The sequence below is a fragment of the Papaver somniferum genome, unplaced genomic scaffold (assembly GCF_003573695.1).
Source record: "Papaver somniferum cultivar HN1 unplaced genomic scaffold, ASM357369v1 unplaced-scaffold_10, whole genome shotgun sequence".
NCBI lineage: Eukaryota > Viridiplantae > Streptophyta > Magnoliopsida > Ranunculales > Papaveraceae > Papaver > Papaver somniferum.
Genome location: NW_020618825.1, coordinates 7,178,720 through 7,194,344, shown reverse-complemented (window position 1 = coordinate 7,194,344; position 15,625 = coordinate 7,178,720). Strand labels below are relative to the sequence as shown.

Genomic DNA, 15,625 nt, shown 5'->3' with positions numbered 1-15,625 from the left:
TTCCGAGATGTAGATGAACTTTTCCTTTTGGTCTTGCTTTTTCTCCTGTTGTGGAGACCAGAACCATGATGGCTAGGTTTGCGTGTGTATTTCCTTGTTGTGCAAGACATAAAAGTAGCCGTAGCAGTCGGCATGCATGAATCCTTCCTGGGCACGTTTTCACAGTTTCTAGAAAAGTGGCTTAAGTTTTGCACGGATCTTTGATTATCCTCTAATCTCGGAGTATGATTTGACTTTGAGAATGAAATATTCTTCATCGACGACACCTGATTTTTTTCCTCTCTGCATTCTGACGAAGATTGCACTTCCATATTTTTACCATCCGAAAATATAATACCAGCAATAGAGATATGAGCCGTAAAGTTACCATAGCCTGTGACCAAGTTGAGCATTCTTGGAATAGAATTAATACCTTTTCCATTACGGATCTTCAAACGCATTGCCCGTAAGTCTTCAAGCCTAAGAGTGACAGGATCAATCAACAGGACTTCACCACATAACTCCCCTATTTGATGTATAACACCCAGTGACCATAATTGATAAGGGACTCCTATAATTTCTATGTTAAAATCTGTCGCTGTTGAATGTGGAGTTTTCCAGAATTGTGAATTCCATCTGAAAACTGAGTATGTAATACTTCCAGCAGTGAATTGAAGCTCAAAATCCGAAGATGATAATTCCTTGTCTACATGAAAAATACCCTGGGATGAATTAATTGGATAAACAGTACAAGGAGAACAAAACTGCAGTTTCTTACTAAGTGCTGAGGTCACATCAGACCAATTTGTGACTGTCACAGGTGATGATACTACAAAGGCATCATGCCACTTACCTAAGAGATTTGAAGCGTTCTTATGGTTGATAATGATATTAGATTTATCACTACACTGTATAAATACAGGCGCAGCAAAATTATCACAAACGAAAGGTGACTGGGACATTGATTGAATTGTGTTATTGGAAACTATCACAGAATATTGTTTTGGATTGTTTTGAATTGATTTTTGTGTTATTGGAAACGGAACAGCCCTTCGCAGCGAAAATCTAAATTTCTCACTCATATCCATGGTTTCTGGAGTCATACCTTTCTCAAGAACCCAATCAAAAGATTGAACAAGCGATCCAAGCATCATATGAAGCGTTTGCTGAGCTAAAGGGAGCCCTGGGCACATACGTCGTCCTGCTCCAAAAGGTATAAACTCAAAATTTTGCCCACGGTAATCGATGGCGGAGTTCAAAAACCGCTCTGGCTTGAAGGATAATGGATCATCCCAACTACTTGGGTCCCTACCAATTCCCCAATTATTGACCCATACTAGAGTTCCCTTTGGGATCGAGTATCCCATCACTTCTGTATCTTGCATCATGCTACGTGGTATTAGTAATGCGCCTGGGGGATGAAACCTTAAGGTCTCCTTGATTATAGCACGAAGATATGGTAAATTCTCTATGTCACTCTCTTCCAGTTTTTTGCCATGGCCTACAACTTGGGCAATCTCCGTTTTGGCCTTTTTCATCATCTCCGGATTACGGACAAGCTCCGACATTGCCCACTCAACAGTTATGTTTATTGCTTCGTTTGCGGCTATAAAAAATTCCTGCACATTGGACTGCGAATTAAATACTTTTCTGATAGGTATTCATGCTTGCATAAATTAATAACTTACCACCAATAATGTTTGGACGTATTTAACACAGATTTTGGGTGGTTCTGTTGGAATATTTTCAACGCCGCTAACCAAAGGGGGTCCTGGGGGGCATCGCCCCCGGAAGAATTTTTTGAACTGAAGATTTTATTTGGCTGATAAAAGCCTGTTCGAAAATTTCGAATCCAAAAGACACCATTGATGTCTGTTGATGAAGGAACCTGACGGTTCGTGAATAGAAACCTGTTGGCGAATAAAAAAAACCTATTCCCAACAGGTGCAAAACCCTTTATAAATAGCTTCTCCCAGTTTCGTTTAAAATATAAGAAAAATCAATCTGTTTTCTCTGTTTCAAAAAGCATCATCAGAAATCAGAAATCTCTCTGTGTGTTCTTGATTGAATCAAGGGGTACAAACCTTGAATTCAGTTTTCGTTGCAGGGCTTTCATTGTATCCTGAAGGCAATATTTCGTATACCTGTTGTAATCGCCAATTGTTATTCGGAGGGTAGAAATATTTGTCTAAAAGAAATTTATACAAGCCTTGAAAGTTTTGGAGTGCAACACTTTCTTCTCTGTGTCATTCATCCTTTGTGAAACCCTATTTTTTCCAACAGGTTCATCCTTTCCATTTCCTTCGAAATCTATCAACACATCTAAAAAATCTTTGTGCTTATTATTTTGGTGACATGCATTATTCATCCTTGTCCTGAAGCGCTCCTCGACAAAACCATTCGTAAGGTCACCAAGAAGTTTAAATTTATATTATTCATCTTCTTTCTTAAATCTTGCAGGTCTAACCAACTTAGGAGGGGAAAATAATCAGAAACGTTTGGTTTGGCTATGATTTCCATGATTTCAGTAGTTAAGTTGAAGAAATTATTTGTAATGGTTGACTTAGGATCCGCAAGATCATCTTTAGAGAGTACGAGGTTTCCACTCAAGTTGAAGATTGCTGCAAAAACAAATCGCGTGATCTCAATATGTATTCCCGGATTAGATTTGGCTTCATCGAATATCCACTCGATCAACTGGTCAACACAGTTCCTCCGTATGGGTGTTGTGTCAATTATGCGCTTCTTGCAGAATAGCTGGGTCGCACATAGCCGTCTCATCATGCGCCAATATGGACCATAATCGCTAAGTGCTATGGTTCCCTTGTGGGAGTCGTCTTCTCGAATCATCGTCTCATTTAAGTGGCGGTTGCAGAAAGATTGATCATGTTTTCTAAACATTTCTGATGCGGATTCTGCCGAAGATATGACTAGAGTGTTGATGGTACCTAAACGCAGCCAAATTAACGGCCCGTATTTTTGTTTAAGAAGAGCTAAATTTATGTGTGGTTTAGGACCCACGTCGAGTATGTTGCCAAGTATCGGCAAACCAGGAGGACCAGGCGGCAGCCGGTTGTCGTTAGCTGATCTGAACATATAAGGTTGACATATTTTGGAAAGGAAGACAAGGAATACCAGCAGGATTGCAACCCCAGATACAAGGCTAAACGGAGCTAACATTATTATCAGGTATTTGAGAGGATGAGCTTAGATATCTTTTAAAGGTGTGATTTCTTTTCGAGTGAATACTAGTAAGTATTTATACATGGTTATTACACATAATGTAACACGTTTTTCAAAAACAGATAGGTATGTGTGATATTTTGGGCTGGGAGCCGATATGGAAAATAGGAACCACATATTTTCTGCTGTAAATACTCGAAAATATCTCTGAACTCGCCCAGCAAAAACAAACTTTGGAGATTTCAATTGTCATATTAGAGGATTCTGATTCCCTTGAGTGGAACCATTTGATTGGTTGATCTATTGATTGACAAGATAAGGATTCAAGTATACTTGGCGTATTATAGCTCGTACGTAGGACTATTTCTATATATAGGATGTTTTACAGCTCTTGCCTGTGTTCGGTGGTGGTAGCCTTTAGCGCTATGTGGAGGCCGTACGGAGGGTGAGACAAGTGAGGCCCCTTGGCTTTTGGATTTCTTATTCTTCCGCGGGGCATATTTGTAAGGTAAAATTGAGATATTCATTCCTGATAAAGCCTGAGTGGTAAGACTTTGAACAAAAAATCTTGAAAGATTTTTACTGTTTTTATCACTTTCACTCGACAAACTGAGGAGATTTTCTAGAGCAACGTGATAAGAAGTTAAAATTTGAAAATAAGAGGTTCAAATTTGAAGCAACATAATAATAATAAGAAATTGAAATCTCGACCATTCTATAAAGGTTATTGATAAAATATATATACTACAAAAAACCTGACCATTGGCAACCATACTAGTTTAGTTGCCTAAGATGAGATTCGAGTTGCCAAATAAAAAGGCAACTAACGGTAGTTGCAGCGCTTAAGTTGCCGTATGGGGTGTTTCCAATTGTTAAGGCAACTAATAAAACTTCCTAGTTGCTATGCGCACTTTTGGCAACTTCGGTTGTAGTAGCCAGACACAAGATTTATTAATTGCAATTGATTGGACCCACTAGTTTTTGTAATTGTTAGCTAATTGCCAAACTCTTTAACAACTAAACTTTTATAGCTATCAGGCACCTGCCAAATGTTATCGCAAAAAAATATATATATAGTTGTGAATTTATTTTGCAATTTAATTTGGTAGTAGTCATTTATCGTATTTTCATAATTGCCATATGTTAAGGAAAGTAAGTTATAGTTGGCAGCTATGTGGTCAATTTCGGACATCTCGACCGAAATTCCGCCAATTTTTTCTTTGTCGGCTAATAGTTTAGCGAAACACGAAATTTCGGAGAGACGGAAAGTGACCGGAAATTTTGGGCATATCGACAGAAATTTCACCGATTTTTCCCTACCGAGATGGAATTACTCCAGATGAATTGATGAATTGATGTTGGACACCGAAAACGGGCTACTCGGTGGTTTGGGAATGATGGAATTATTCCAGATGATGATATCTATGATGATTCAAATTATCTTAATTAGAATTGTAATATCCTTGTTGTATATTAGTCTAAAATTCATTGAAGTATTACAACTGAACTTGTTCATTGCTCATTAAACTTCTAATCAACTAAAATTCAAAAACTACAATTAAGGCTTAACACAATCATGTGAGAACCATTTCAATTATTGCACGGAAAAAATGATGGATAAAGGAGCATATTAGTCTATATAAAACTTAATATGAACCTAATAATGGTGATTAGATATTAGTATAGGGAAACCAACACCAATTGATACTAGTTATAAGCAAAAGGTGGAAAATTTTCAAACAAAACCTAGATAACACATAATAACAATCAAGAACAACATTGATTAGAACTAAGACACTACTAGGATCAATTAGAACTAAGACACTACTAGGATCGTGTGTCACAGCAACACGTAGCGACAGTATTAATGCACAAGCTAATGATTCAAACATAAATTTAAGATTCAATAACCAATTTCAGAGAAAGAAGAATAGTAGCATCACATGGGAGTGAAGACAAGATTCAATTTATTTAAGGGAAAATCGGGAATATGTCTCATTTTCACTAATTCGTTTGGGGATCTATCCCATAACGGAAAAAATTAGTGAATCTATCCTACAGAGAGAAAAAAACTGTCAAGTGACTAGCATCCCACATGTGTGGGCTTACACATGCGACAGATTGACATTTCTGCCCTCGACCGTTGGATGAGCGCCACGTCAACTAGCATATAAATGAGCGCCACGTCACCTATTATGTCGATGATAGCCACGTGTTATGAAATCCAACGGTCTATTTTTACCTTGACACTTGAAATGACACTTTTACCCTTATTTAATAGAAAAATTATCGAAAGTCTTCATCATCATCCTACTTCCACTGTGGAGAAACTTTTATTGGAAGTTAAGAAAAAAATTAAGATACAAAAATTAAGATACATAATAAAATTAACAATTCAAATAAAAGAAATTATGAAATCAAGTTTGTCTTTATATAATCTTGAGATGTTAACACAGAAAGAACAAAAGACTAGTTAGGCTAGTTCTAGTAGTACTGTCAAACATTTAACCAAAGATAATTTAACATTGGTCCAACACACTATCTCAACAGTTGCTTCTCACACAGATTAAATCGAATTTAAACACCAAAATGAACATTGATCAAGCTTACAAATAAAACTGGACTGTAGGCTTCCTCTGCCTCTTTGAACCTGCATCATAGTTGAAATTGTTAATGGTCTGCTTCACAGGGCCCTTGTTGATGTTTCTGATGGACACATTCACACTAGATGATGTAGCAACAGTTTTAGGCTTTGGTTGTTTTCCTTCTGGCTTAGTTGTTGCAATTGATGTAGTCTTTTTAACAGTTTCAGAAGATGAAGCAGTCCTTGAGGTTGTCTTTTTACCAGAATCACTTGCTCTGCTCCTTCTGATCTTGGTTCCAGTGGGAATCTTTTTTGGTTTTGAGGTAGTGGTTGTAAATGAACTTCCATTCACCTCGCATTCAACTCTAGCTTTCTTTCCCTTGGGGTTGGATCCAACCTCACCACCTTTACATGTTCTGCTGTTGTGCCTCGAACCACCACACTTACGACAGTGTCTCGCTTTCTTCTCGGGGTTCATCTCTGTCCAGGACCTCTTCCTGTTGACACAAGGCCTGCCTGGTTCTCTAAGCAAATGTGGAGGTTTGATCTTTACTCCTTCACACTGTGTGCAAGAAAAACAGATGCAGTTTGAAAGTGTAGAAGAAAAATAAAGAAAACTAGAAAATAGAGGAAATTAGATTTTTGCCTCATTTACAGATCTATAAAGAAGGAATCCAAAGTGGATAGACTAAAACAATTACTAAAGGACAAAATAATGAAAATAAGATAAGAATATAAAATGAAAAGATTCTTAAAGTAAAAGGTTCCCAATAAACAAACCTCAGGCCAGTCTTCCATGTTTCCTAGTGGTGTAATTGCCCAGGAGTATGTGGTCCTATTATCTCCCGAGCCTTTGGAATTGTTGACGTAGCTGTTAGTTTCTTCTTCAAATACTCACTTACAAACCTTGCATTGCAAGCAGGATTCGTATGATCTCCAGGACCAACACAACTATGTTCTTCACCAACTTTTCTGATGCTGAAGGTGGCCTCTTTTGGTATTTTCCTTGCAGTAACTTCCCACTTACAACCTTGATTGTCTTTATTCATACACTCAGCGACAACTCTTTCAAAGTCAAGCTTCTTGTACTTAAAATTGTTCTTCGTCTTCACTGCATAGTACCTAAGATGATCTGTGAAAGCATCTCTATCTGGAAAAATCATCCCCTTCATCAACACACCAGGAGTAGGTTCAGGAATTGGTTCTTCAAGCATAGACAAATCTACCGGGTCCTCAGCATTTGTACCACCAAAATAAAATTGCCACTCAGCTTCCATATCTTCAGTCCAAGGCACTTCAGGGGTATCTCCATCTGTAGGCACATAACCATTTGCAGGAATATCACCATTTGCAGGTATATCAACATTTGCAGGCATATTACCATTTCCAGGTACATCAACGTTTGCAGGAACATCATTACTTGCAGACACATCATCATTTCCAAGAACATCACCATTTGACTCACCATCATCAGTTCTATTCCCCTCATCATCTTCTTCAACTTCTACATCTGCATATGCATAATCATAAGGAAAATACCCATCATCATTAGTCTCATACCCTTCAACATTTTTCTCCCTCCCTTTAATTTCATCATCACTTGATTCATACTCAAATTCAAAATTATCATCCGGGTTACACTCATCTACAACTATATTTGGGAGTTTTACTGGTTGATCTTCTTCGTCATCACGTGTGACTTCCAATTTATCTGCATGTGTGGATGCTTCACTTTCATTCACATCTACTACTCCTTGGTTATCATCCACACTAGCCTGCGTAACTTGAACTTCAACTTCATTCAGAGCTTCATCTTCAAAATGCAGTCTTGTAGGTCTCTTTTTCGTTAACTTCTCTTGCTTCTTTAACTTCTCTTGCAGTCTTGGACTCCTTCTAGGTATCATATTTAGCTTAGAGACTTCAACTTCAACTTCATTCATAGTTCCATCTTCAAAATCCAGTCTTGTAGGTAGCTTTTTCTTTAACTTCTCTTGCTTCTTCGACTTCTTTTGCAGTCTTGGACTTCTTCTAGGTGTCATATTTGGCTTAGAGACACATTTCTTCTTTGGTGTCATCTTCTTTCTAAATCTAGGATCAGTTACACAACTTCTTTCCATATGAACCCCACCACCACCATCCATATCAGCATCTTCACCACCATTTATACACAAATCTAACATAACAAATCCATCCTCATCTTGCTCAGCACATTTAAGCATTTCAAAGAAATCGCATGCATCAAGTAGTAAGTTACAGTCCCAGAGTATTTCAATTTTGTGGTCCGTAGACAAATTCAACCTACTCCTTACGTGTTCAATAAACCCATCAAAGCTAATATCATTTGCAAATACATTCAACACATACAATGCTTTACCAGCTTCAATCCCGGCAATCTGATTTAGAACAGTTAGCCTAAAATTCCTTTCAATCACTTTCCTGAAACAAAAATTAATAGTAATTCAATGATTATCTCAACAAAAAAATCCCCAAATATCATAAACTAAAATGTATTTTAAATAAACCTTAATTTCGATACATTATCGAACAGTGACAGTGGTGTCCATCTCCATATAAAAAGAATCACATCTTTCCTAATTACTTGATTGATCATCAACAAAGCTAGTTGGGGTCCAATAGAAAAGACAACACATGTCCAGTCATATCTAATATACGTTCTCTCCATCAAATTAAGAATTGAAGGGCCGAACTATGATAAACCCATTTTTACATAAACCCTAAATTCAAAATTGCAATTAAAGAAAAATTAACCTACTAGATGTGAGATACAACAACAACTGCAACTGGGTTTGAAGAACTTACATGTTTTGAAGCACTATAATCTGGATTTGAGAAGCCTTCGCAACTTTGAAGTAAAAAAAGGCAACGTATGTATATTAGAGTTGTTCTTCCTTTAAAACCACATAATCATCTCTAAAAACACATCCTTGTACTAGACTTATCACTATTTCACTCTATTTACTTTTTTCTTTCTCCTGGTTCTCAATTACTCTCTGCAAAGTTTTTTCTCATTTGAAACCTAATGTTTGTCTCGATCTGTTTTCTCTACAGAGAAGACAATCCATTTCACAAAGCATTAACTCAAAATCGTCGGATCCCAAACACGTGTAATTCTAGGTGAAGTGTCGATCATCGAACCAGTGAGGGCAAAAACGTCCATATGTCGCATGTGTAAGCCCGCACATGTGGGATGTTAACCGCTTAACAGTTTTTTTCTCTCTCTAGGATAGATTCCTTAATTTTTTCCGTTATGGGATAGATCCCCAAACCAATTAGTGAAAATGGGATAGATTCCCAATTTTCCCTTTATTTAATTTATGGAAGATGAATGATTTTGAGCTAAAGGCACCAATCATCGGGATTTCACCAAACATGTTTGAAAGCTAATTTTTTTTAATAAAATCCAGTAAACATTACTAACCAATTATACCAGCTAGCCAACTATGGTATGTTAAACAGGCCCGTTTCGCCAAAAACTGAAGGGAGGAAATCTAGACGCAACAAACAGCCAGACAAAAGAAACCAAACAAAATTCCGAATCTACAAACAACTTGTTAAAAAAAATTCTAGTAGAACCCACAAAGAAAAAAAAAAAAAGTAAATCTTAGAGAAATAGGGATCTTAAAAGTGTAGAGATGCAGGAATCCCCAAACTTCAGCAATTGCTTCAGAAGGCTCTACGGCATCTAGAAAATCAACCAAAATAAGTTAGTAACACTAATTAACCGTGTCCATCCAAACCAATCAAATGACCAGTAAGTAGATGAGACTTAGCTTAGGTAGAGGTGTTCTCTCTTGTACATCCTTAAACTCCTTCATATTTTCGGATTTAATTTCTAGATTTCTGGTTTTTAAAACATCACTGAAATGATTCCAATAATTTCAGTTCTTCAAAACAATCCCTACAACAACATAAACTATCAAATCTACCTCGTTTTCATCAATCCAACAAATAATTGCACTTCGTCGTTGACGCTCAATTAGAAAACTTTAACCCTTAGCTAGTTCATGGCAGATTCAATTGGAAAACTTATAGAAAAAACATAATGAAGACTAAATTAAATTTACCTTTTTATGGGCTTCCCAGACCACATTATACCCCCTTCCACGAATTCCAGCAATTCAGAAATACACATTTCCAAAAAGGTGGTCTAGATCTACTCTTCGAAAAGTGAATCTTCATTTCTGCTTCTCTTAGGGTTCGTAGTAACTTGGTTAACGAAACTTTATTCACCTTTGCATTCGTTTTAAAATACTAAAATCAAAGAGAGCTTAGGTTTCGAAAAACTTGGTATTTGACTATATAGAAGATTTAAGAACCAGGTCAAAAGACATCATCTAATGATTTCTTTGAAATCCGAGAATGAAAAATAAGCAAAACAAAATTTTAAACACGAAAAAATGGTATTTGCTGTTGCTGGTATGAAACAATTTTACATGGGTGCTTGTGAGAAAATAGGATGAAGAAGATAAGAGCAGAGAAACGGAGGTAACAATAAATTTGCCTCTCTTCCTTATTTGATTATAGAACAGATCTCTGGTTGGTATTCTCGTTAAAATTATCAACGGGGTTTACGGCTACGATTTGTAAAGCCATGATACGCTGTAGCAAGCTAAACCGATGTCCAAGTGATTGAGAAGAAGATCAAATGGCTGGTTCCTATCACGTGTAAACACCAATAAAGATTGATGGTATACTATTGCTCCATACACGTGTTTCATTCTCAATTGAAGATAGACGGTGCAATTTATTGATATTTTTTTATGATTTGCCATATTTTTTGCACCATAAAAGAAGGAACGAGTGGGAAAAGTAAGATGGTGCAGTTTTGTTTATTATGTAGTCGCCCATATTTAAAATTTTTAAAAACGAATAAAATTTTGGACTTTCCTGTTTTCAAAATCGGTAGTTTCATGATGTTTATTTTCTACCGATTGTGATCTCTAAACAAAAAAAGGGAAAAACACAATCATAATCGGTTGATAAAATACATGCTAAACTACCGATTGTGAAAGGATATATAGGTATTTTTTGACTATTTATGACATCCCATACACATATATGGATTGGGAATAAAAAAGTCTCTCCTAATTCCTTTTGAATCGCCCCTAAAAATGCTAGGTTATTTTACACCGGGAGTTGCTGTCCTCACCGAGTTTTCCTACCAAAGAATCTCCAGAAGTAATCCGACGGTCCCTCCTATGTGCTTAGCATTGGGATTGGTGTGTGTAAAAATGGGGTCCCAATTTTTGGTTTCAACCGGTGATTGGTTCCGGATTTTTCCCTCGTGTTGGTTTTTGCACCGTATTGAAGGAATGAGGAGTCGGTGGTGAAAGAAAATTTAAAGAAAATGAAAATAATAAGCATCAAATTTTGAGATGAAAATTTAAGAGAGTTGTATAGGAAATTTAAATAACTGGAGAAATAAATGTTGAATTTTCGACCTGCTAGGTTTTTTCCTTTTTTTAAAAATCATTATACCCAAAATCATAGGATTACTAAAGGCTGGTACCAAAATCAACGGGACGGGTGTAACACTCCGAGTTCCGTCAGGGTCAAACTCATATGGAGATCCGAACTCGGAGCGTTATGGGTCGGAAAAAGACTTATGCATATATTTCTCTTATTTAAAATTTTATATCAAAAATGATAAAAGCTTTATGAAACATGAATTGACAAATTTGAATTTACTATAAATCTCTAAAAACATTTTAGTTCAAATTTACGTTTCAAGCAATACAATAAAACAATTCAATCACTATGCTACTCATTTTTAGCTTTCGCTGCGTCGCTCTGACAAATCTGCAAGGATGTCAATTGGGGGTGAGATGACAGCTCAATAGGATGCACCCTTATTCTCTAAAGATGCGGAAAAAAAATCATTTTATCAAGGAATAACATACAATAAGAAATACAGTGTCACTTCAACGAATATATTCAACCAACAGCATTACCTCACAAATATTATTTTCACTAAATCATCTAATTTATTTGTCCAACCGTGAATTCAAAATACCACTATTGTTTGTAACAAATCATTTAATTAAGATTTCAAAAAAGACTTCACAATAATACATCAACAAATCATCCAATTTATTTGTTCAATCATGAGTTCACAATACCAATATTATTGCCAACAAATCATACATTTAGGATTCAACACACCAATTAACATCATCAATAATGTTTCCAACAACCCATCCTTTTAAGTTTCAAAACATGAGTTACATATTAATATTATCATCAACAAACCATGAGTTTACAATACCAAAATAATTGTCAACAAGTCATTCATCAATGATTCAACACCTATATTAACGTATTAATATCGTCACAGAGAAACCATGAGTTCACGGTAGGAAAACCTTGGTCCGTACACCCACCTATCGTTTATCGGCACGGACAGCCTCAATGGATGGTCAAGAACAAAAGTTCCTATGGGGATCATACCCATATGCTCTCGGGGATCATTACCCATTTCATTCACGGTACGAAAACCTTGGTTCGCACATCCACCTATCGTTTACCGACACGGACAGCCGCCAACGATGGTCGGGAAACACAAGTTCCCATCGGGATCACTACCCATTTAACTCTCGGGGATCATTACCCGCCGTTAGCATGAAACATGTTTCATCTAACGGTAAAACATGAAATGATTTCAATTTTTGAAATCATTTTTATAAACAATACAAGCAACCATGGCTTAACAACATACTACAAATATTATGCATTTATCTCAAGCATTTCGTCAAAATCAATGAATGTGGAACATAAACATCTTCATTATCTAAATCACCTAAATCAATGAATGTTGTTGTAACATTCTTCTTCTTGATCCTGGATATTCTTGGACTTCTTCTTACTCTATTGCCATCCTTAAATCAGTTTGTTACAGTTTTGGGTACTGAAATGCTACAACCAACTGGTTTAGTCCGAGTCTTAGAGACTGGCTTATTTCGGGTCACATTCTTTTTGGATGTCATCTGAGGTGGAGGAGGATGTGACTCTGTAATAATCTGAGATACATCTATCTCACCATTCTCATCTAGTGGCAACACTTGCAAATGCAATGTAATCCAACCATGTTCATCTTGAATTGCATTTTCCCAGAAAAACCAAAACTCTTGATCATTGATGATGGATGGTGGTAGGCATGGATCAACAAACCATAGAAGGTCCAATGTCTCCCTACTGGTTAATCTCAACATAGGACTAATTCAAGACATTAACTTATTCACACCCATATCTTCTCTGAACAAACCCTTAAACTCAAAACACATTGTAGTGTTGATTGCATCTTTAACCTTAATATCTCTGGTTGGAAACATGTCATGTTTAACCTCATTTATAACCTCTTGAACCACTTGCTTTCTACAATCAAGAACAACAAGGTATATCAGACAAATTCTGAAAAACCCTTTCTAAATCATTATCACACAAACCATAAAAAATCCTAAAAATCAATTTCAACTAATCATTATCAACAGAACCCATTTTTATAATTAAGAACCATTTTTGAAATTAAGAACGTATCATCGAAATCCTAGAAAAATCATTATCAGCAGAACAAATTCGAACATTGATAATGAATAATCAACATACTAAAATTTGTTTGCATCACATATGTCACGGAATTTTTTTGTTTGCATCATATATGTCATGGAATTTTTTTTCCCGATAGACACTTAAATTTGGCGCTCTAAATTCCCACCAATTTTTTTTCACGAAATATCAAATCCCCTCCGCGTATTTTTACATCTGCTCCATCCTCTTTTATATCCAACGACAGCAAACCATGACAACTCATTGATCCATATGCACTAGTCAAGATATTTGGCAATTGTAATCTTTATTGGCGGGAATAACTAAGTTTTGGCGCACTAAACCCCGCGAAAATTTCGACAAACTTTTCAACAAAATTCTTTTCCCTCCCCTGGAACTGGAACCCTGGCCTTATAATGTTTGTTCTTCCCACAGACAGAACTTCATTCCCATTCACCACCAAAAGATAATCAAACAAAGGAGATAACTTCTCTCACCAAAATCAAAAACCCAAAACTTCTCTTAGTTTTTAATCTACCTTAACCGAAACCCATATTCGAACCTGAATGATTTTTGTTCTACAAAAAAAATCATCATCAACAACAACGATGGCAGTAAAATCCTTCCCATTAAAAAGCCATAAAAGAAACCCATATATGAATTTGATTTCCCAGTCAAATCTTTAACCCGATTTGGAATCTGACTTCAGATTAATGCCCAGTATGTCGTAATCTGAATTACCCATAAAGTGTTTCCGGATTCAAATCATTTACGAATTACGATGTTCGATCAAATCAGATTTAATCCGATTGTAACTATAGAAATCCATTAATCTGGTAAGTAAGTTTCATATGTTCATCTATTCACTTTTAATACGTTTTATGTGGATTCAATCTTTTGTAGCTTTTGTTCCGGTTCCCATCTTTGTTTTTCTAATTTCTTATGATTCCCATTAGTTCCTCAGAAATCTATTTGAGTCTTGGGTTGATCTAAAGAAAATTTGCTAATTGGGTTTTCATTTTGTTGCAACTAGGCGTGAGTTTTGGTTCGTTTGAAGGATTTGGATGTTTGGGGTATCCATCAGCATCTGAAGTACTCACCTGTTTGGGGTAATTTTCTTATTGCCTTTCTTTCCCCTCTTGTTTGGGCTAATCTTACTCATCATTTTGATATGTGTTACCTGTTTGAGATAATGTCTCACTTAAGGAATGTTATGGGTTGCATTCTCAACAGTAGTGGTGAAGAAGATGCTGTTCTGGTTTGTCTTCATATAATAATTCCCAGTTTTGGACTACAAAATCTGGGTGTAACTAGAGATTTCTGATCTCCAGTTCAAATATGAAATTGTCAAAATCTGGATATTGATTTTCATTTATGAAACCCTTTTTTGATTAATCTTATAATGGGAATGATGTTAATTTTCCTCGGGGTCTATATCTTTTGTTAAGTATTTGAGGAATTGGGGTTATGGTGTGCACATTTTATCTGTGATAATAGGGCTGGCTCAAAAGTAGTATGTGATTGAACTTTAGTTATACCATCAGTGTTGATTTGGTATTTTTATCTATTTTATCTTGATAAAGCTTCTCAGCAGTGTTTTCTTATTTGGGCATGTTGATCCTGTATGCATTTTTTTAGATTATGTTTGCAGTATGTGGATCTGAGTAATATGGTAAATCTGATTCTACACCATACTTATTGTGAGTGCCTTGCTTCTAATAAGCTAGAGACTAGAGAGACTGATTGCAGGTGCTGCTGCATATGGTGCACAAATAGTTGTGTTTCAAAGGCATTTGTTGGTGGTTTTTGGTGTTATAAATGAAAGGAATTCCATTGAGGTACACTAAGTAATGGTAAGTGATTGGAACGACCTGTAACTTGTTCTTGAACTTGATATGCAACAGTACAAGTACTCTCTATAACTGGACAAATAATCTGTATTTGGCTTAAGTGATGAGGTTACTGAGATTTTATTAGATTGGGTTTGGTCAAAAGTGTTTGATTAAATTGTTAATTTACTTAGATTTAACTTCTTATCGATCAGGATACCTAAAGTTCAGAGCCTTACACTGTCAATTTGAATTTCAAAATTTTATTTTGTAATTTTTTGTGGCATATGTTCAAGTAGCTAGTCATTTTTTTGTTGTTGGCGTTATTGGACTGTAAAGGAAAAAGGTCCTAAACGGCAATTCAGTTGAGAGTTGATAGTCGTGAAAGAAAGAGAGAGAGGGAATAGAAGGATTGAAAAGAAATTTCTTTGAAAATCAGATGAGAGTGGTAGAAAGAGATAGAGAGAGAGAGAAAGAGAGAGAGCGT

The 15,625-nt window shown here is 36.1% G+C and overlaps 1 protein-coding gene across 1 annotated transcript; it reads right to left on the bottom strand.

Moving 5' to 3' along the window:
* Positions 1-2,343: 2,343 nt before the first annotated feature.
* Positions 2,344-3,159, bottom strand: LOC113326254 (cytochrome P450 76A2-like). Its single transcript, XM_026574016.1, has one exon. It carries the CDS (start codon positions 3,157-3,159, stop codon positions 2,344-2,346), a length of 816 nt encoding a protein of 271 aa, XP_026429801.1.
* Positions 3,160-15,625: the final 12,466 nt, after the last annotated feature.

Coding starts and splice junctions, on each gene's coding strand:
- LOC113326254 (XM_026574016.1), bottom strand. CDS start 3,159: ATGTTAGCTCCGTTTAGCCTTGTATCTGGGGTTGCAATCCTGCTGGTA.